General features: G+C 36.6%; 1 protein-coding gene across 2 annotated transcripts in view; it reads right to left on the bottom strand.

Moving 5' to 3' along the window:
• The window catches only part of PRKACB (protein kinase cAMP-activated catalytic subunit beta), a gene marked incomplete at both ends in the record, with an annotated part of 64,798 nt that overhangs the window by 7,489 nt on the left and 33,343 nt on the right, over positions 1-23,966 (bottom strand). For both annotated transcript variants that reach the window (XM_079536437.1, XM_079536436.1), the window contains 5 exons: positions 458-584; positions 1,220-1,302; positions 2,026-2,124; positions 5,704-5,832; positions 6,710-6,771. In XM_079536437.1, the coding sequence (XP_079392563.1) occupies positions 458-584; positions 1,220-1,302; positions 2,026-2,124; positions 5,704-5,832; positions 6,710-6,771 (500 nt within the window). The remainder of the gene's footprint in view (positions 1-457; positions 585-1,219; positions 1,303-2,025; positions 2,125-5,703; positions 5,833-6,709; positions 6,772-23,966) is intronic.

Below are 23,966 nucleotides of genomic sequence, written 5' to 3'. Positions count from 1 at the left end.
GTAAAACAAATCATTTGCAGCACTGCAATTCTGATCTGAATTGCTGAGAAGGTTATGGGCTCTACAATGCTGTGAGACTAAGTACTGCCTGAAATTAAGTACTATATTGCAGATGTTGACATCTAATCATCCTCAACTGCTTATATAGACAATGCAGAGAATCAGACACTGTAGGGTACCTTCTCATTTTAGGGCAGATGTATAATATAGTTCAGATGAACAGAGCCACATAATCACCTCCTCCTCACCACAGACCACAAGCGGAATCCTGACAACTTGGCATAAGCAATGAACGTGTGCATACTTTATTTCAGTCACAGGAAGTTCAGCTCAGTGATGCCCCAGAGCATATGCTAACATGCCAACCAGCTCACTTATTCTAAACATATTTGCTACTATTACCTAACTGCACTGTGAAATGAGAGTCCACTCCCCAAATACATGAAGACTACTATACCTGGATGTATCCTTGCTGATCAATTAAAAGATTTTCAGGCTTTAGATCTCTGTAGATGAGGTCTAATGAATGGAGGTACTCAAATGTTAGCACTATCTGAGCTGCATAAAACCGTGCATGTGGTTCACTGTGAAGAATTAAAACAATGTTAAGGAACTCAGTGCTATGCTAAAATACTGAAACAACCACCAGATTGCCAGAGACAGATCTTTTAATCAGTTCTTTTATTGTATACTAAGAACAAAAAGAAAAACCAAACAAAAATCTATATCAAACACAACCCCCCCCCCCCAACCACTGCAAAAACAACCAGCAAATACTTTAGAACTGATACTTTCATACATTAAATCTAATTTCTTAGGTTTTGCATTTAAAATATATTTTCAAATCAAGATGATTATACTGTACAGCATAGAACTTCGAAAAACTCAGATTTTAAACTTCACTTTTCGAAACCATTATCAGTTTCAGTGCCAACGTGCATAACAATTCCTAATTACAAGAATTAGGAAATGGAAAAAAAAATAGAAAAAAAAGCAGTTCCTAGATTCTACTATGCCTAGATTACTAATACCTGTATTAAAAAAACTGAAAATTAATTATAATTTTTTCATTGCATATATTAGTCTGCTAAGAGAAGGCAAAATTAAATGCACTTATCCCTTCAGAACTTTTTCATTAACAGTAACACATTTTATGAAACTCTTCCCACATTAGCAGTATAACTATTTTTGAAGGAATATTTTTAGTAAGACTTCTTACCTGAACCTTCCGATTCTTCTTAGATGTGAGAACATTTCACCACCAGGAACATACTCCATTACCATGTATAAATTAGAATTGTCCTAAAGAAGCAAATAAATACACATAAATACGTACTAGACATGCTATAGCGTTTATAATTCCCAGATACAGTATATTTTATTAAAGAATGAAAGTGAAAAATTATAGCCATCCAATGACCTTAATAAATACAAAGAAACACAGGTAAAAAATTCTTGGAAAAATGCTGACACAAAAAGGAGTATCAGAATGTCAAGAAATCTATTAAAATTAATATTAAAATATAACGATATAACAATAATTAGTGGGCTCCTGACACAGAATGGTGTAGAATGATATGAAGGAGCAAAGAGTGAAATGCTGACCACAAACTATGAACTTGCACTCTTAAGTCTATAATATTATAGACTATATTATTACAATATAATCTTAAGCCTATAATATTCTCATGCCCTATAGCTCCATCCCCACACCTCAAAGTCATAAACATTAAGCTAGAATGTCTGTTCGTTTAAAATGCTATAATAAAAATAATTTTAAAAAGGAGTAAATATTCAAAGGACACATATCACTATTAGCAAAATACTTGATTTCTTTACAGACCAACAAGCACGTGCTGTCTTGGAGTTAGAAGCTAATCTTGAAGTTCTCACTAAGATTGTCACTGAATCCTGCTCCAGATAACAGTCTCACACAAATAAGCTGCATAACAACTACAGTTTTTCCTAAAGTTTGGTCATGTACTTCCCAGAAACTCAAATAACTACTTTCAAAGTATTGATTACCTTAAAAGAATACTCCAGTTTTACAAGGAAAGGGAAGTTCACTGCTTGTAATATTCTCTTTTCATTCAGTGTGTGTTCTATCTGCTTCAGCTTGACAACCTAGTACAGAAAAAAAAAACAAAACAAAAAAATCTCCAGCCTATGACATTTTATAATCACTAATATATTTTTCAGTACAACAAAGTCATTTGAAAACAAGCACATATCTTTACAGACAGCCAAAACCCTAACAGATTATTGGCACAGTAGAAGTAATGAGAAAGGAATGAGAAGGATAACCATTCTAAAGAGTAATACTCATGTTATATGGTCTGCAGATAACTCAAGAAACACTAGTTCTTTCTACCTGCTGAGGATAAGAATCTGTAAGGAAAACATCTTTTTACATGTTCATAAGAATTCTTTGATCTTATAACAGAGATACTTCTGCAGCAAGACAACTCAGTAAAAATCTAGTAATTCTGACTTAGCTAAGAAAGGCAGGAAATTGCATCATGTATTTAATTATGAATTTTGTTACAAGTGAACAAAGTAAACTGATTTACTTTACAGAGTTCACACATTAGTGAGGAGAAGACTAAGGAAAACATACATTCAAAGTTTCCATTCTTATGAACAGTTACTTCAGTGACATTTCAATGAATTTTGCTTTTCTGCATTATATCAAACTGCTTGGTGACAGAACTAAAAAATTAAATGCTACCTTCTTGAAATACATTACAGTGTTAAGCTACCAGCAAGGCAGCAAGCGGTAGATTGCTAATCACTTCTTGGGAATTAGCAATTTGCTTCCTGATGTTAAGCCCCATTTTACTTCATCCATATTACTTAATTTATCTGTATCTTCAGAATGACATAAAGTCACACTTTTTTTCTGCACTGGAAACACGAAAATGTACAAGGCTGATGAAAATAAGCCTGTTTTCACAAGTTTGGAAAGCAAATGTAAGTGCTATAAATAACAGATAAGCACGATACTCCAGTCCTGACTAAAACGGTGTTTAAATTTAACTATCCTTTAAATGAAAATAGTATTAAAAAAAGGTGACTTTTTTTTTTTTTTAAGAAATGTCATACAGAAGAAATTGTGAATTAAAAGTATTAAATCTCTTTTCAATCAAGAATTTTTAGATCAAATCAAAAATTTGCACTGAGGCATAAGAACAGCAGGAAAAAAAGCAAGCACTATCAATCAGCTCACTCATGGGAAGTGTCCTCTTTGTCCCTAAAAAGCTATGGCCCTGGAATTGTTTTGACCACCAAAAACAGCAAACTAAGGTTATAGTTTGATACTGCAAAGCATTCAGCTTCTAGACAAGATTTAACCCTTTCTGCAGCTTCTGCTGTAGAAATAGTGGAGGGTGATCACAGCAATACCACAGCCTGAGACTGCCACTTAGCACTTCATGCTATCAAATTGGAGCCTCAGCTAACACAGCTTTGCTCTCACTGAACTCTGGCTAAAGGCATGTCCAACGACACCTTCTAGATCAACGATATCCACACCAGCAGTTTAACCCATAAATTGCTTGGGTCTGAGCTTTTGTTAACATTACTTATCTTCCAAAAGCAATTTTGTAATGAAACTATGCATTCTTACGAGGTCTGCTCTGAAAGCTTGCCTTCTATTTTGTTATGTTGGCCGACAAAGTCAGAGGTGGATGTTGGTGGGATGGCAGTAGAGGCTGAATCCTCCCACCAATACCCCATTACATGTTGTTGCCATGTGACAGATGGCAGCAAAGGGGCAGTTTGACAGCATGGAGTCTGACATGTAGGTGCATATGAAGCAAAGGAGTGTCAATGAACTCCTTCCAGTGGAAGAAATTGTGTCCACTGACATTCATCAATGCTTACTGAACATTTCTGGAAAGCAAACAGGATTTGAGCAGTGAGGCAGTGGGTGGTGCATTTCAGCAGTGCTGACAGTGACAGTGGTCACCACCACTGTTACAGATCCTTGTGAGCACAGCATGCAGGCCCTTGTTCATTGCTGGCAAAAACGCACAGCTAATGGTGGTGACAATATTGAAAAATGGTATTTTGTAGCTGAGTATTTCCTCTGTCTTATGGTGTTCTTGTGCTCTTTGTCATTATTTCCGCAGAGATAAATAGGAGGCATCACTTTCAGTGGCCTTCATATATTACATCCTTGGTAGGTCAAGGCAGAAAAATAAAAGAATAACAACCCTACAAACAAAACTACTGGCTACTTCAATATACACTATCTTTATATTTCTTTCCTATCCTAATGAGCCAGACTTAAGTTTTGTTAAAAAAAAAAATAGTCACCGCATTGGCCATCCATCCTGTTCAATATTCCTTCAAATATTTCCATGATGATCTGTCCTTTGTGACGAAGGACTCATAAATTCTCCATAAAACTTACTGAAACTGGCAGAAATTTCCAAAAGGAAATATAGCTGTGCATTTGATAAAGAGATGATTAACAGGAAACCACTACCAAGAAGTAGTTCTTGCAATTAAAATACAAAGCAAACCCTTTTCTCAAATGACTGAGCTCCTAGCCGTTTTCCTTGTTTGTATAACAGCAGCTGGACTTCCCTGTGATCCTCTATGGTAACAAAGAGCAGCAATGCAGCCAGTCCCAGAACAAGAAGTGACTGATTTCTCTATGCCTAAAAATCCCAAGGGCAAGCTGGCTGGGCTAGAGAGGCAATGTTTCCACATCCCACACTTGGTTAATGTGCCTTGGTAATCAGAAGAGACTGTAACACTGCAATAAGGCTTCTTTGCAAGAGGGCTCCCCAGTTCTAAAGGAGCTGGACAACACCAGGGTGTAAAGAGCTTTCCTTGGAATCAACAGCTCAGTGTGGCTGCACACTGCCAACACAGCACCTGGCACCATGGGACCAGATGCTGACATCAAGGTTTGTACACAGGGCAGTTCAAATGCCCAAGGCCTGGTTCCAGCCCAAGCACTGGAAGAAAACTGACATGATAATTGACTTGGGTATTTCATCATGGAACAGCAGACAGCCTTCTGCCAGCAGACAAAAAGCCACCTAGCTTCCTAATGGAGAACCAACATAACTAGTTGCAAATATCTTTAAGCCTGTGAGAATGTTTTACTGTAAATCTACTACAAGCATTAACAATGTGATTTTTTTTTTTTTTTTTGCCAGATAATTTTATAGCTACAACTATCCAATTTCCAATTTTCCAAGTCAGATAACTGGCTCTTCCCACAGGCACAGGATACTTTCACTCATCACACCCTGTTTTACAGGGAGACTTCTTGCAGAATTTCATCAGCCCTAGTAAGCAAATAAAGTGTTGAAATGGTCAATCATTTCAAACAGCCTTTCAAATTTCAAATAGCATTTCAAATGGCCTTTCATTTGTACTGTGTTGGGAAGTCCTTTTAATTTAAGTGGATATTTTCTGTCTTTAAAAAAAAAAAAAAAAGAAGTTAGAAAACATTCATAAGAGAATGCTAAAGTTGAAAGAAAAAAGCTCTTTCAAGTAAAAGTAATGCCAGAATTTATGCTATAAAGTTTAGTTTCCTAAGTCTTATAAAGGAGTCTTTATTAAATTACACATTAAGGTTAAAATTTGTGCAACTGTACAAGAGAAACACAGTTTAGTCACAGTCACCAGATTTTGTCTACATCAAACCCTTCTGAACCACAAAAACGCAGTAAAAATTGCACCAACCTTTTGTTTGTCCAGTATCTTCATGGCATAATACTGTTCTGTGGCTTTATGCTTCACCATCATAACTCTCCCAAATGATCCTGTTCCAAGAGTTTTTTGCCTCTCAAAATCATCTAGGCCAGCAGTATTCTACGCGTAAAAGGATAAAATGATATTATTTACAATCTAACATCAAGATACAACAAAATATAGGCAACCTAGTGCTGTTTTATGTTGTCATGCCTATCAAATTTTAATAAGATCTTATATCTTACATTGCACTCATTAAAACAAAAAGACTTAATTGAGTTGTATTAACATTTCAATAATTTGTCTACACAGATGACAAATGCTTAGTAAGAGGGAGACTGACAGAAAGTAGATCACGAATTTAAGGCACAAATAAATAAACAAACTCCCCAATGCTCCACAAAGCAGAAAATTAGAGCAAAATCCTAGAACCAAACCACATATAAATTGTCTGGAAGAAATATCACTGACAAAACTTCCTCAGTTACTCATTATCAAAGTATTTCAAATGCTGCTTCAATAAAATACCATCATGCTTTCCACTGTCCCCATCCCTCCTCTCTATGAAAAAGCCCACTCCCCTCAGTCTCTGAACAGATTATTCTTTCAAGCTCCTCAGCCTGCCCACAAGCTTCATGCAGTATATTCTTTATTAACAACATAAGAAAATATCAGCAAGGTAAATTACAGATTCGCCAATGGTTACTGCTACAAAGAGCCAGGTAAAATATGACCATTGATTTTGAGTTTTCTCATGTTGATGGCAAACATAATTCAGTGCAAGAAAAAGCAGTTGCTCAGTACGACCATTTCATCAGCTCAGTCTGGAGGTCTGAGCCTTTCCTGACGAACGTCAGTGACAAAATTAACATTCAAAATGGAAACTCTTTTGAAAAATGCATTAAACTTATTTCAGTCTTTTCTGCTGCTCATTACACTGATCCACACTTATATGAAAAAATGCTATAGAGAAAATTATTGAATTATTAAGTGATACCTGAGGTGGGCTTTCCCATTTTCTTAAAAAGTCTTCTTTGGCTTTGGCTAGGAACTCTTTCACTGAAAACACACACAAAACCAACATTTTTATTAATGTAAGTCATCTTGGATGTGATAGAGATGCACTGTTTACAAAATATATGAACTTCATTATCAATTCCAATCTTCAGTTCTTAAGGTACTATTTTGTATCTTCTATGGTGAGCACCAATGTCTCAGACTCCTACAATTATCTCCAGGTGATCTCTAAGCTTCCCGGAGTAGCTACATTATTCCACACACTTTAATTAAACTACACCAGCTGTAGTAGCTCAAAATACTGTGTAAGCAAGCAGGCTTTAAGGTGATACAAAACTTTCTTAATTTGATTGGGAAAAAACCACAAACACCTGATGTATAAGTAGCCATTCAACAAGGATAATTTAAAATAATAATACTTTTTTTTTTTTTCCTTTTCTTTCAACTTATTAAGACTTATTTCAATCTCATTGCTTTCCCTCCACCCCCATCACCTTTAAATAAAGGCTGTTTGCAAGCTCCAGTACCAAAAGCACAGCATTACTGCAAGCAAAGACAAAGCACAGGGCTACAACAACACTGCACGTTAGATGTGCCCACAGTCAGAGAGTAAGTATTCTTAATTTTGCACTGAGATACAAGGAATGAATAAGTGCAAAGTTCTAGATGACCATTTAAAATGTGCACCAACATTTTTTGTTCAGATAATCTTTCACTTGTTGTACTTCTCTGAATATCAATTATCAGCCAGATCAAAGTAGGTTACTTAATGCATAGTCATAAATGAGAGGCATTTCAGAAACTGCCATGATTCTGAAAAAGTCACAGAATTGAGAAGAAAATATCATACTGTTTTTGTGTTTTCTGAGTCACTACACATAATGAAATATTAATAACAGTGGATTTTGTGTATTGCAATGCTCAGACCTAAGCAATTTCTAAAAATACTCAGTAACGTATCAAGATTATTCTGGCCAATATCTGGAATTTTACAGTTTTGGATCTGCATTTCACTTTCTGAAGCTCATAGAGACCTTTTCTCTTACCATTTTTCTGTGACCGGTGCAGTATCTGCAGTGATAAAAACAACGGCAGCCTTGGAATAGACTGGTCACTAATTCTGGTTTTTCTTTCCCTCTCAGCTGTGCTATAGGATTCAACTGTAGCAAAATACTCAAGAAAGGGGGGCTTGCAGCTCCCTCCATCACTGACTCCTATAGAATAGCATCAATGCAAGGGAAATTTTAGACAAGATGTCAAAAGAGCTGGCAGACCTCAAGGTTAGAAAAGTGTTTAAAACATGAGACATGCACAGTAATTTTATCTTAAGAGGAACACGTGATAATGTATTCCTTCTCTCTATTACTTTAAACCTATGTGTAAGTAGAATAGAAAAACATTTTATGCCAAAGGAATTACATTAAATTGGCATTTAAACTGACTGTAAGTTTAAAGTTTTAAAATTTTAGTGGGGAGCCAATAAGACTTTTGACAGTTGTCCTAAGTAGGGAAAATGTCTTATTGTTTTGAAATTTTTTTGGCTATTTGGAATATTGGAAATTAGGGCATTCTCAAATGAGGATCATCAATCCTCATCATTCAATGATCTAAAGATCCTCATCTGAAAAAAAGACTGGATATCCTACAACATGGAATTCTCTACACAAAAAAGGAATCTAGCAATGTCTAAGTTCAGGTCTAATGATCCACCTCTTCCACTAGGAGTACTGAGATGACAACTGATTAGTTTGATGACTACCTGTAATTTTTTTTTTAATGTAAGTTGACTCCAAAGTAATACGACTTATTTTTTTCTTAATGTCAAGAAAAAAAAGTTAAGATGATCAGTACAATTACCAAAAAGCCAAACCTTCAGACTTGTGGGCCTTCAAATTTTTAGGGACATAGTTCAGTGGGCACGGTGGTGATGTGTTGACAGTTGGACTATACAATCAGTGGTCTTTTCAAATGTCAATAATTCTATGTTTCTAAGCAGCTCTAGACAATTAATTAACATTGTTTTAACAATACAAAGCATAGACAAAACATGAAGTTTTAATTTGCTTATGTTATTATGGTACAGCATGTCTTAAATATCCCTTGCAAAATTTCCATTGTTCATATAAAGAAATACTTCATGTTTCCGTATTTCTTGCACTGAAATATAATTTTCAGTATTTATAAAAATATACCATGACATTTTCATGTAATCATCTCTGTTTCAGTTCTTCTTATGGATGTTTATGAAAAAAGAATGCTTATGAAAAAAATTGAAATCCAGATGGAAATATTCAAACTGCGGATTCATGGGAAGAAGAAGCCTAGTTTCTAGAAAAATCAAGAAGCCACAAGCTCTCCTACATTAGAGAACATTTAACTTACTCTACTTATGTTCCTTTTTCAGAAAGTGGCACTGAACGTGTGTTTACAAAAGAAAGCTACCTAATGGTATTAATTTATTCACGATGCCCTCATCTTTCAAGAGAAAATGTATCAAATTTTGCCTGGTTCTCACATTCAGAAATCACCTGGGTTTTTACACCACATTGAAATTCAGGAGGTGACTTCCAAATAATTTAGGCAACTTAAATGCACGCACTTATGTCACTTCTGAAAACAGATATTTTTAAAAAATGGATTTTGATCATGAAACAACCTCTTGATACAGAACTCACTTCATTTCTACCTTTCTAGTGCCAAATCCAAATTTATGCTAACTAGTTGTAGTCTATAGTAGCCATTGATATTATTTTGATGTTGCAAATAAACATTAAATGATGAGTTTGAAGTTTTCCTTTAGTGCACATTTTTAGCCACTTCACATTGCTACAATGAGACCCCTTTGCCCCCCTCTATTTTTTCATCTTTAAATTGTTCCCAGCATCTGACTTTGGGCACTAATGAAAGAATGAGCATACCAAAGGTCTCTATAGGTCCCCAAAGGGTTTGCAGGAACATTCACCCACACAGATGAGATGATGAAGAGAGGAAAGAAAGAGAAAAAAAAAATGTTTTATGCATTTCCACAACAAACACATAGAAAACATAAATACATTTCACCCTTTCCCCTCCCCACTCAGGGCTGAACCCTGCAACAAACCAGTCCTTTCCCACACAGACAGAATGACTCACGCTACACCACAGAATGTTTGAGCAAAGATTAACAAATGAAAAATAAAAAAAGAAAGAAAAGAAAAACAACACACCAAAGGCAGCTAAATTCGATATGAAAAAAAGATGTTGCATCACAGAAATAAGCACAGCTTAAAAAATTTCAGAAGATCAAGCTGGCATCTCTAATAATTAACCTATTCCAAGACACACACACATCCAAGGAACTGTTGCTAATAAAAGTGTATCTATCTTCACTGCAGCATTCACTATAAAACCTGGAATTGGGTGATCTTCCCACTACTTAGCGCTTCGCTCCAAAACACGACATGTGTGAACTGCACACCATGTGGTGGGCAGCACAGAAATGGAAAACAGTCCCCAAAAAATTCAAAACTGCATTTCAATCCCATTACCCAACAGCAGCAACAAAACCATTTGAGAAGCCTGAATCACACAGATGAAGTTACCCTACCCAAAGCGCAACGCGTACTTGAGTTCTCTGCAGTAGCTGTATAAATACGATTTAATTTTATGAGATAGGCACAAAAGAGCCACAGCCAAAAATTCTGGGAGCACCAGTAAGGAACCAGCTGGGAGCAAACAGGCTACACACAGAACAGTGAGCATGAGCAGGCCCCATTGACCTAGCTCTCATTGGCAGTCTCAGCCCTTAGCAGAAGCAAGTTTCATGCAAGGCAAACATCCAAAGCCGCAGCAGGAAATCAGGGGAGATTGAGAAAAATATAGTTAAGAAATGGAGTAGTGACCAAGGAGTGAAGACTGAAAGCTTTTTATAAAACTGAAAGACAGGTTTAATAACCTCTGTCTGGTCAAAGGGAATCCTACAGGTGCACACAGGGCCAAATTATATACCAAGGATGCTGCCACTTGTGTATTGCGGATGATGTTGAGACTAGGCCAAAGGACATCTGTACCCATAACAAAAGGAAAATGGTGATAAGTGGGAAAGCCTTCTAAAGGGAAGCAGAGAGCAGGACAGAAATAGATCAAGTTCATAATAAAACACAGCCACTTCCACACAGTGCCAGACAATGACAGTTACCAGTTAGTTTTTAACTGTCTGTGGTCATAATGAATGCAAGAGCTTCCTGTTCAAATAAGCTCTGTTTTCACGCGACAAAAACCATCTGGTCCCAACATGATGAAAAGGTGCTTGTTCAGAACACCAAAGGGAAACCCGCAGATGGTTTCTTTGGTTCAGAGAGGCGCTGCTCCTCACCTGCTCTGTGCCAGGAACTAACTGTGTACTTAAAACTTCAGCTTGAGATCCATAGGTTCCCAAGTAATACTACTAGCAAACAACGAGGTATTTTTTAAGTAACAACAACAAAAAAAAAAACACCCACAAAAACAAGCAAACAAACAAAATCAAACCAATACCACAAAACAAAACAAAAAATAAATTCCCCCCAAAACAAAGAAATCAACATTCCCACCCTCCAGCCCTCTAAACTATAGGAGATGTGGCAATTAGATTTTTTTTTTTTAGTGGTATATTAATGCAGTACACAATACATTTGTTTAATTATTTTATGGATGAACTTTTGTATGAAAAATTAGCAGAGTTAAAAAGAAATAACAAAAGGTGGATGAGTATTATAAAATAAAGAGTACTCTGGCCTGTTATAGTTTAAAAGCAAATGAATCCTAGGAAGGTTCCTGAAAAAAGTAAGCAGTCTGGGATGTGTCTGCAGAGGTGCAATTAGGGCACAGGGGGAAGGGGTCACAGGTGGAGAAGTCCTGAAGAGTTAACATGAATTACTTTGTCTTTCTCCACCTCCCATGTGCACTGCATTTGTTATTCTCAAGCACGTCTCCAGTAGACAGCAAGCCTTTTTTTTTTTTTTTTTTTGGAGGGGGGTTGGAAGGGGGAAGTATTTAGACAGGATTCATGGGAAAAAAAAAAAAAAAAAAAAAAAAGCAAGAACTAAACTGATTAAGACTAAACACTGGGCACCACTGCAAATTCTCATATGCTGTGCTAAACGCCAATCTCTGCTTGGGCACCACTGCAAATTCTCATATGCTGTGCTAAATGCCAATCTCTGCTTGGTATTTAAAATGCCCTTTATCAAAATACAATTCAATTTCTGTTCCAAAATTGTAATATTATCACTTGAAGTCTGGAATTGAACGGAATATTTAAGTATCCAAATTTCATTTAATTGAAAAATGAGTAAGTGTGAAGAGATTCTGATACCTGTCTATTTCATTTTCATAAAAACATAGTTTTTAGCCTTAAACATCACTGAGGTGTAAGCCAATGTCTCAGTGAATCCCGTGGTCATGATATTGCACTTGAGAAAGAAGTGGGAAGTGTTTGAGTCAAGAGTTTCAAGCCCCTCTCTTACACCATTAACCTGTCTTAAATTTCTTTTGTACCTTTCAGTAGCAAGGCTTATAACAAGATTTTTAGTTAGGTGAAACACACTTACTGTCTCTGTTGTAACAAACTGACCACTGTTAATTCTGTCTTGTTTCTGCTCTAAGAGTTGCAAGGTCACTAAAGCTAGAGTAATGAACTCTCATCTCATCTATCGACTTTTTGATTTCAAGACCAAGGCTTTGAGCTAATATTTCAGTTTTTTTTTAATTTCAATGATCATTAAAACTGGTGGTGCAAAACAAACCAGTAAATTAACAATGGCAATATAAAAAAAGTCCTTCAATTTTATAAAATATACATGGAACTCCTCTGAAATACAAGAACTAAAAGTTCTTACAGAGTGAAGGATCATAAGAACGGCCAAGTTGTTACAAGTTTGCTATTAAAATGAAAGTACAATTAATTAATCTAACTGCATACTGTAAACACTTCTAGGGAATACTAGGAAGGAGTAGTAAAAAGTAGAGAACAAAAGAGCATAGAAAGTGAAGAGAGAATAAGGGAGAGGAACAGAATAAACAGTAAATGAAGAGCAAAACTGCAGCTGCAGTTTCTGAAGATCAGGGAAGCACTGGAATCTGATTCAAGGGGAGTGCATTCTGGAATTACCATTATGGTACATTGTAAATTGACAAATAAGAAGGATAATTTGCATTTTACAATGCAAAATATGGCATACAGGCAAAATCTTATTTTATTATTTTGAAGTCTTGAGCTAGACAGTATTTTATCAGTCTTATAAAATAAAATTAATCCTTTTTTTTTTTTCTTTTTCTTTCTTTTTTTTCCCCCCTATTCAGGACTGCAGGCTACAATTTTAAGCTATACATTAAACAATCCTGAATTCTTACTTACTTAATCTCTTGACTTGGCTGCCTTGAACCCAACAGCCTGTACAAGAGACGTGACAGATTCAGGCAAACCAAAGGAACTGGATTTTCAGCTACCGAAGATGATGCCTATCTTTGCTGAATTCTGAGTGGATAAATCTCTACTGCATGCAACTGCCACAGACTGACTTTCTTCTTCCTTCTTCTATTTTTATTAGAGAAAAAAAAAAAAAAGAATTTTATTTTCAAATCTAATTTTCAGTCTTTTCCCTTCTGTCATCATTTGAAATCATAAAGCACTGGTCCAAGCAGAGGGAGCAAACTCTGTTAATGTCAAAAGAATAACAGAGAAGAAAAAAATCCAAGGAGAGAGGATCAAAGCCAACTAACACTGAATCATTTAAAACATGAATCTCTGAAGTACTGCTTGAAAGTGTGTAATCAGTAAACTTATTCAGTCAAAATCACAACTGAGTCTTGAACTTGCTCTGCTCAGCAGAGTTGTACAGGTCTATCTGTTCACAATAAATCATTTTCTAACAGAAAGAAAACACTGAAGAGAGGAAAAAATACCTTCTTAAAATAAAAAAAGAATTCTGAACCAAACCTCATTAAAATTTACAACTGAATAAGCTTCATTAAAAAAAAAAAAAAAGTGATTCCTCCCTGAAGACACACGTAGATAATGCTGCATTTTCCAGTTATACCAAAGCCTCTCATCCTCTCTGCTGAAACCAATCACACAAAACCCATTAATCAAGCTTTATTAGTCAAATCCTAAATTTTTCAATTACATGCAAGATCTCATCACAGAGGAGCAGAACAGCTTCATCAGAACATGCAAGGATGGGCAACCTAAGATATATTTGGCAGATGCCTGCTGAATGCAAGGTGCATCACACCCCTTTGGGTCTTAAGGTCCTTCATGGTGGCACTTCTCTTTCCTGCCCAACCTCCCCTTCCGAAGAGAGCATTCTAGCAAACTGTCTCTGATTGACTGAAGTGGATGTTGTCTTTTCTTTTTTCCTCCCAGTTCTCTAAAAACATCGGTTAGAACAAGTGCCCAGTTACTTCTGGAATACATTACAACTAAGCTTTAGGAGGGAAAAAAAAAAAAAAAAAAAGAAAATGGAAGTTCTTGTGTACCCTTTCCCTGTCCTTGAAATGTTCACTGATGGGAATTATTCCAGCCTGCCAGGAGACAACCTCCATGTTTTCCATGTTTATGTTTCATTTCCTGCAACAATCCACATGCTTTTTGGTTTGAAAATCCAAGGAGCAGGTGTTCAAAATTGGATTTGCAAGGTTGCAGCTCAGTGTGGACTGGTACAAACAAGCACTGCTTCCAAAAACCCCAATCCCATTCTTCCACAGCGCTTTGTTCCTGCCTGTATCATGACCTTCCTTGAAAGAGCAAAAGCAGCCTGTGGCTGCCTGCCAAGCCAGGTTAGGGAACGAGGCCAGATTAAAAAGTAATGGACAGGAGGCAGGAGAGGACAAGGGAAGCTAATTTTAATCCAAAGCAAACTCCCAGCTGTATTCATGACATGAATGCTTCTCCCAGGGTGAGGGAAGGGCAGTGGGATGGAAATGGGGAAATACGTGTGGCAAAGAGACTGCTCCTTTTCTAAAGGAGTTAGCTTATGGTAGATTAACACAGCCTGGAAGTACTGCACTGGACTAACTGAAAAGGTTTCTAAGTAATAACTTTAATTTTAAATTATTAACCTTCAATTATTTGATAGGTTAATTCTATTAGCCTAAAATTTTAAATTAATAATCAATTTCATGAAATGACTTTCAAATGCAGTACTTGACACTCCCCACATATAAAATTGGATCATGCTGTGTGAAGTAACGTTAACAAATAAAATCCTCAACTATTATAAACTGATGTGTTTTGTGAGGAATTAGGAATTAAGTGCTATCAATGCAGTACAACTCTCTACAGTTGTAGCTGATCCTCAGCACATAATCGAAAGTGTAGCAAATACCACAGAATTTGTAGCGCAAAGACCTCCTGCCTCTGTGAAATGTAACAGGTACCATTTTACAAAGAAAATTGAAAACTGTGGGCAAATTGTGAAATTTCAAACACCTCTGTTTCTACACTGAATACGTTTCCATGGTTACCATGCAGGAAAAAAAAAAAAAAAGAATAAATTTTAAGAATGAGTTCCAAGAACAAAATTTTCTAGGGCACTACAGGAAAACATCATGTAACTGTCTATATTTCTGAGTAAAGGTTCATGTTATGCTAGTTACATGTGAATAAATAAAATAACCAGATTTTCCTCTTAACATCAAAAACCCACACCAGGCCAAAGTTTACTTTATCTGCTATGTTTCACTCCAGTACATCCCTCTGCGCTACAAGTACTGGCCAACTGGTTGGCATCAACTTTCCTCTCTGTATTACTGCACCCCCATCCCCTTCCCTTTCCCTTTAGTGAAAGTCCACTGATGAAAAAGGATAACCAGTTACTGAGCAGCTATCACTTCATACATCATTCTTATCACTATATATATTCGTGCACAAATAATCATTTCTTTAGAAGTAAATAAAGTTTTATTAAATTCATTTGCTGCTTGTATTCCAAACAAAGCATCTTTTGGGGCTGCTGGATGCTATATAAATGCTTGTGGATATACGTTACTTGAAAAGAGTAGCTCTTGTGTTGCTCTTCCTTTTTTTTCCCCTCAAGTATTTTGAAGCATCAAAATAACAGTAGATACACCAATCTTGGTTTAATTGCACTCATTTCTAAGTCCACTTCCCATGAAAGTACTTTGTTCCAACCCTCACATTGATAAAACCATACACGATCCCAAGTACTTGCTTTGGAATCAATAACTTCACAGCTGTCAGAGTAAATAAGCAAAATAGCTCATCTCTGCAAGATTTGAGAATCTGACATATCACAACACTGACATGTCTCCCACAGAACATATTTCAATATTCATTTTCAGTATTTAGAGGAAGGGGTTGCCTTTTCTATCCAAGCAGTAGAGGTTCATTTATAACCTCAAATAGCAGAGATGAATTTTCTGAATAAGAAAGTCTTACATAAATAAACATATTTCACAATTCAGCACATCAAAGTGAGCAACATTTTGTTTCCTTAGGAATTAGGGTAGGAAAAAGTAGGTAAGAGTATTTGATATCCATTCTAATAATGAATGGGACTGTAGAGGAAAACTGGTTAAAGTCAGTGCTTATTTTGATGAAAAAGAAGACATAATATTCACACACTGTACATAAAAAACACAAAAACACACAAATTAAGAATTCCTAATGAGCTGTAGTACATGAAAACAACTGCAACAAATAAAGGAAAGCATCAAAACTATTAGTCAGGTTACAAAACTGCCCTTAGTAACCTCAAAGATGTGACATTCATGCTACACACTTCGGTCAACAACAGCAATACCAGCAGCAGCTTTTAGAAGAACTAACAACAAATAATTATATAAACTATTTGAGATATAAACTAAAACACAACAAGAAGAAAATCTTACTGTTAATACATATATATGTAAGAATCATAGCAGAAAATAGAGTAAGCCACAGTTCAACAGAGATGCAAGATTACATCTAAAATACCCTTTCCTCTGGAAGTAACACAAATTTCATTAAACTAATCTTTTCTCAAAACTAAGCATGCTGAGGGACTGTTCTCCGGATGGAGGCATTTTAAGAACTATGTCAAAGCAGCAACCCATGCTGTTTTTTCTTTCTTCAGATACTTCATATAAGAGCCAGAACCAACATGAACCCAGCTCAACACCTAAGAAGTTACCGTATTCTATTGTCAGCAGCAAATTGATAACGGAAAATTTTTGCAAGGAAGATACCTTCAAACCAACAAGACACATATAGGAGCACATGTTTCTAGCACCTGAGCATTCCACTCTTTCATTTTCTATACCGTCTCTTCAGCAGCAGGAATAATTGCTTCTGGAGGTCTTTCTCCACAACTATATGTATTGAGAGGAAAATACATGCCATGTTTAGTATCAGCACTGACATGCCTCTAGATTTCTCATCTATCTTATCACTTCCTTCTTATCCTGCAAACCATACATCTGGCACCGATAAATGCAGCCCAGTCTCTCTCCCTACATAATCAGTTTCTAACTTCAATCAGCCCAGATGTACAGCAGGTCTTCAGCTTCAAGACCTCTTTGTTACATGTTCTGTTACTGCAAAATGGGAACCTTCAGCCAACTCAGCTTTGCTTTGATACAACTCCCTATTTCTCAATTGCTGAAGTTTGAAATATACTTCTGTGAACTGTGAACTTGTTCTTAGAAGACTGTTGCAATACACACAGCTAAGATATTTATACTCTGTCCCTTCACCCTTATTCCTGAAACACTCCTGTTCGCCAGTGCCTCCAGTCCTGACAATAACTCAGCAGAGGCTATCAGCATTGCTCGCACGCCTCATACTGCTCCATCTGTACACACATATGGGGAATACTATCTTAAGAACACAAATTTCAGGATCAGCAAATACTTATTTTCAATATTGAAAGCACTAACTCAACTGTGGACTTGGTGCTACTAGGAGGATTAAGCCTCTTCCTAGTGAAACACCACAACAGCACCTTTCCTGTCAGTTTTATCTGTTAAGGAATGTTCTGCTATTAAAAACAAAACAAACCCTGAACCAAAGAAAATGAAAAACAAGGACTCTGAAAGGCAAACAGTTTTCTTCATTCTTTACAGAAAAAAAAAAAAAAAAATCTCTGGAACTTTCCTAGAGGAAAGAAAAAAAAAAGTAGGCCAATCATGTCTGCAATTGAAGAAAACATTACTATTTCATCAGTTTCACTTCATCTAGACCACCCTTTAAAAGGAGAGCATCTGGTTTTATCCACTTAAAGAGTGTAGAACTGCTGCAGCAAAGACAACTGCAAAGGTGCATCAAACAGCAGAAGTAATTTCAGTGGGGAAATGTTTACGCTAAAGATAATCTAATCCTCCTCACAGGAAGCACAAGACACCTTTCACTAAGGCAAAACAAGTCTTCTGATTTGTAGACTATTTTGATTGGGAACTGACACTAGGTAAAAATTGCAGTCATTTATTTTTATTTTCAATGGACCTGGAAGCCTGGATGTCAAGGTGAACATAATGTACAGATGCAAATTGTAGAATAAAACCTCATGATAAAAAAAACAAAAACAAAAAACAAGCCCACAAAAAAAAACCAAAAAAACAACAACAACAACAAAAAAAAACCCAGAATGGTTGTCTCTTTTTCACCCAGTTTCAGTTAAGAAATTTATTCCCTTAAAATCACTCAGTCTTAAGACAACAAAAAAAGGGGAAATTAAGCACTTAAGCAGAAAAATCTGAGATTGATATAGCCGACTTCCACAAATCTTAATTCCTGTGGAAGTTACCACACAACTGTAAGGAAAAACAGGAAAGAAAAAAAAAAAACAGGAAAAATCCAGCACTGGTGATGGTGACCAGAGATTTTCCAACTCATAATTTGGGTCCTCTTCATCCACAGAATAATACAGCCATTCGATGCCAGCAACACAGCAGGGCTGCAGGCTCACCCTCGCTCAGCAGCAGCTCCCAGCAGGGAGGTGATGCAGCCCCCCCGTCCAGCTGACGGCTCCACATGCCCACAGCCACACAGGTGGGAGCTGGACCACCCCTCCAGGTTGGCCTGCTGTGAGCTATACTTCAGAGGCCATGATGCTGTAACGTGGGTCCTCATAATTCATGGACAAAGTTCTGATAACTTGTCTTGCAGCCATATCTGTACATTGCTGCATGTAACAATACTGCATATTGTTGTGATCCATACCCTGAGGAAATGACGGCAACACTTTCCTTTTTGGGGAGGACAACCTCAAAACATTTGTGTGAGATAAGTACATGCAAGCCGATATTAGGCAAGGCAGTGGGATGGCTCCTCCCACTTTCTGTCTCATGCCTTCTATAAAACTGAAATCTTCGTAAAAACAGACCTTTAAATTCGTAGGACAAAGCAAAACCATGCAGACACACACAGAAACTCTGTATAAAAGTGTATTTGTTTTTTTCTTTATAAGCAATCTTTAACCCTCTCAAGTCATTTCCCAAGGCTCCAGATTATCTGCTTGAAATGATACGGCACAATTGCAGAAACCATTATGCTTGGGCTCTTCGAAAACCATTTTCTAATGACATCATCTTCTAAAGAAATAAATGTACACGGTTTAAACATTTAGGTACAATTTTGGATAACATTTCAAGGAAGAATAAAGTACTCCATAATTCCACTAATTCGAAGTGCTTTACAACAAGCAGTGTTTTTGGAAAGCAACCACCTGCCTGATAAGTTCACTGCGCCCATTATAATATTTCATTTTAAATGTCACTCTCCTCCCCTACTTCCATGCATGACCTGAACTATTCTGCTATCCCATCATTTAGAAAGAATACAGACCAAAGAAGGATAAGACGGTTCAGATGAAAAACAACAAAAGCAGTTCAGACTTTTAGGTGATAATTATAATAATTTCAGAAGGGCTTTTTGATTTGTACCAATTCACAGAAAATAATTTGTTATGAATGGCACACAAAAATAAGTGAAGCAACACACAGAGCATACAATTATAAAATTCTCCATGTCGGATTCTATGCCCTATTCAATGATTTGGAACAGTTATTTCCGAAAGAAAGCTTCAAAATAGAATTTCAAATGCTAAATACCACCTATGCAAAGCAAAATGTTTAATAAAACTGCTAATCTTTAAGACAGGTCATTTTTAGAATCCACAGTAAGTCGATTACAGAAACAAAGGGCTCTGTAGTCGATATAGCTCTGCAGACAAGAAAGGGAAACCTGGTAGATTTTCCCTGACTGTGAAGACAGAACAAAAAATAGTGTCAAAGGCAATAGAAAAGACTTACCATTCATGCTGAAAAGCTAATTTTCAGAAACATATTGCTGCTAATATTAATCCAATAACTGCAGAAGTATGTTAATCTCTACAGAAATCAGTGCTCCAAGCTCGAAACACAACTATACACTAACTGGAAAGAGAAAGCACACAGAATCCAGAGAGCTTCTCTTCCTTACGGGCTCCTTCTGATGCAAAAATCTGTGAAGCACAAGATAGCAGTAGTAAACCAAAATCAATATTCAGCACACGGGTACTTGGTTTTGCTCATTAACTACTTCTGTTCTGACCAATGCTACCTATTCATGTCTAAAGCAACTCAAAATGGCAGGGCGAAAAAAGCATGCAAACACCAGGAGGTTTTTAAGATGTTCTCAATTATATCAAGCACTGGTTGTTTCCATGGCAACCTTAGACCAGAATTATCTGTTGACTTGTACCCAACTAGTAGTTACTCTAAAGCTTTAATCAATTTGCACAATGTATTTTACACATTATTTCATATTTCATATTTTCCTCTCTATATATCTAGCAATTATTCAGCTAAAATTCTCTAAGAAATTCCACAGTATTTGAAATACATTGGTAGGTTGAATCAGTTAGAGACCAAATAGAATTCCTATTCACCATCCGTCCATTTATTCGCAATTTATAGACTATGAGAATCTGAAGATAATAAAAAGATGCAAGTGGTGCCTCTTCGTAACATGCATGTTATTCCAAGTTAAGACATTCTTTTATTTTGCACAGATTCATAAAAATATTTGTAGCAGATTAAGAATAAGAGATTCTCACTGATCTTGCCGTCCCTACAACCAACACCAAGCAGCCTCATTCTCCTTTCCGCTCCCACTTCAGTCTTTCAAAGAGCAAAAAATTATTAAGAAAACAAAACAAAGCAATCTGCAAAAATAATCAAAACTTGGGTTCCACATAACTGCAACCAGCCACATTCCAGACATCTGAATCTCAGAGAGAAGTGTGGCGTTCTGCTGCCTACCATCACATCCCTTTTGCCCTTTGCAGCACCCCTGACCAGACTCGCGCAGTCTGTGCATTTACATGTGCACTTGGCCAATTTTTTAGAATAGATTCAAAGGCCTGTGGTATTCAGAGATACCTCTGTCCCTACTGGATTCTAAAGATTTTACACAACAAATTAATTTCATATGTAGGTCACTCTGAAAGTAATGCTTCCTATTTATTTCCATGGAAACTACAACAGATGCAAAGAGCACAATAATACTGCCTGACAGAGCAAATTCTTAGCTACAAAGCACTATTTTTCAACACAGACACCATCATTAGCTATGCATTTTCACCAGTGATAAATGACAACCTGCATGTTGCACTCCTAAAAACCTTTTACCAGCAGAGGTACCCACTATTGCTGTCGCCACTACTGAAACACACCATCCACCATCTCCCTGTGCTCATATCCACCGTTTCACCTCCATGAATTTTCAGCAAGGGTCAATGAATATCAATCGGTGCCTTTTGGCATCCATTCCTCATGGATGAATTCAATGAGGCACCTTTGCTTCACATGCACTTCCATGTCAGACACCGTTCTGTCAGACTGTCCATGCGATGCCATCCGTCACACGGCAACATTTAATGGGATACTGGTAGGAAGGTTTGACCTCTATGGCCATCCCACCAACATCCACCTCTGACACTGTGGGCCAACACAATAAAATAGGAGGCATCACTTTCAGAGCAAACATCGTACGTTAAATAAGCGTTCAAGCTATATTAGAAATATCATATTCCATAGATAATAAAATAATGAAACCAAGTCATTAAATAAGTTTCAAAATCAATCACTGAAAACCCCTGAGGCTGCAGAGCACATGTCAAGGCTGTCTAAGCCACAGCAGTAGCTGACTGGCAGCACATTAGCAAGAAGCCACTTGACAGCAAACAGCTCCTTCACCTTCAGTAAACACAGTGTCAGCAGTAACTGCTTGCACAAGGACATACACAGAAACAGACCTGTTACCATGCTGCTTTACAGAAGGCGTTAATATTCTAATTTTCTTTTTTTTATCAATTCAACTTCAATCCTAGACCAACAACAAAAATCTGAAAAGCTCTTTTGCAATTTTTTTCAGGAATGCAAGACTGGTTTTACCTTCACTTCAGAATTAATTCATGCTAAATATCTGCTATTTAATTTTAGTCAAGCTTAAAATTCCATAAGTTGCTGTTGTATGCATAGAAGAGTCGAGAATATTCAAATATCCATCTAAAACAAACATCATCACATTTCTAAAATTGCTTATTCATTAAAAACTTTGTGAATTTAATCTGCAGCCTGAATTCAGTGACCCAGTACAATTCTACAACACTGACTTGTTAGGGGAGGAGGAGGGGGGTGGGGAACAAAAAAAAAAACGAAACACAACACTAAAACCTTCTCCCTTCTATTTTTCCTTTGCAATGCTGCAAAGAATTTTCAGGGATGATGCATTTTCCCAGGGATACAGTTACAACTCTGTGCAGTCAGCAGCAGAGAGAAAGGAGAGAAAGGCCACCTCCCTCTGCTCTTTCTTCTCTATCACTCCTTGTGCTACAGTAGTAGTGAAGCCAGAATCCTGACACGTACATGTAGGCCATAGCCTACATAGATACTCAGCATATCACCCTGAAACCAAAGCTACATAATCAACCAATATTCAGCTGTTTTCCTCAGAAAAATTACATCCCACCACGCTTAATTACTTAAAATGACATTCACATAACAGGCCTTTTCACTGTGTTTATCATTTGAATACATGGCAGTCCATTTCCTCATCGAGCATGTCAGACAAGGAGGCTGGCCTTAAATAGAGGGGAAAAAATAGTAGGGACTTATACATGAGCAGGTCACCATTTGCAGATGTCAGTAGGTCAGCAACATTTTTTTTCCCTCCATGTTACATAAACAGAAGTGCTTCAGTGTTATTTTTTTTCCAAACAGTTATTTACATAAAAAAGAACTTCTGCATAAACAGAAGTAAGCATCTATTTTTACCAATTGGAAAATACTTTGGAGAAGCGGAAACTCAGAATTTATACACTTTCATCATTTACTTTTCCAACTAAACTATTCCATCCTTTTCCATCTCATTTTGGAGACCCAGATTTAATTTATTTTAGGTCGACACATTAACACTTTTTGTTTCCATGTTTACTGCCTATCCTCTGAGAGCAGATTCACTCTCAGCTCGTTTACTGTTCGCAGTATACTCATAACTGAAAGCAGAGATATGTGCAAATGCTGATTTTCATCATGCTAACACTGGTGTTAAACATTTCAAATAAGGCCTATTTTCAATTGAAATAACTGTGCTATCCTAAATCTATCAATGAACCAGAAATCTGGAACAAAATTATCATCAATTACCATATTGCAACATTTTAAAATGAGTATTTAACCACAGGGATAATAATTGCTTTGAAAAATAATGCATTGCTTAAAAAAAAAGTCAATTCACTCACACTGTGCTATTGCCGAGTTCTCCCTTTTATTAGCAAACACAACACGAATTTATTAGCCAACAATCACGAAAAGTTTTAGTCCATACAAATGCATATTGTCAACAGTTCACTAATTAAGAAATTAAAGCTAGTGACATCCAGCATTCTTATACTAACACATCATAATTGAAACTAAACACAATTTTATGCTGTTTACGACTGTATGGACCATTCTGAGACACCATGCAAAATTAAATGACAAATGACGAAAAGCCCTATAATTTGAAATTTAATCTGTGCAGCCACGTCTGCTCAGTTCAAAATTTAAATTAAAAAAAAAATTTAAATTGAATTTAAATCACAATTTTCAACAAGGTTTCTCTTTCTGCTGAACTTGTAGATTTATTTCGAAACTAAAGGAAGTAATTTAGCAGTATATATTGGAGCGAGGGCTTGCTAAAACAAGTCACGTGTGCTTTAACAGAACAGGACCAGTCGAATTCTCCTGCCAGTCAC

Source organism: Tetrao urogallus, assembly GCF_951394365.1.
Source record: "Tetrao urogallus genome assembly, chromosome: 5".
Lineage (NCBI taxonomy): Eukaryota > Metazoa > Chordata > Aves > Galliformes > Phasianidae > Tetrao > Tetrao urogallus.
The sequence above is the reverse complement of the archived record's forward strand: the minus strand, read 5'-3'. Positions and strand labels throughout refer to the sequence as shown.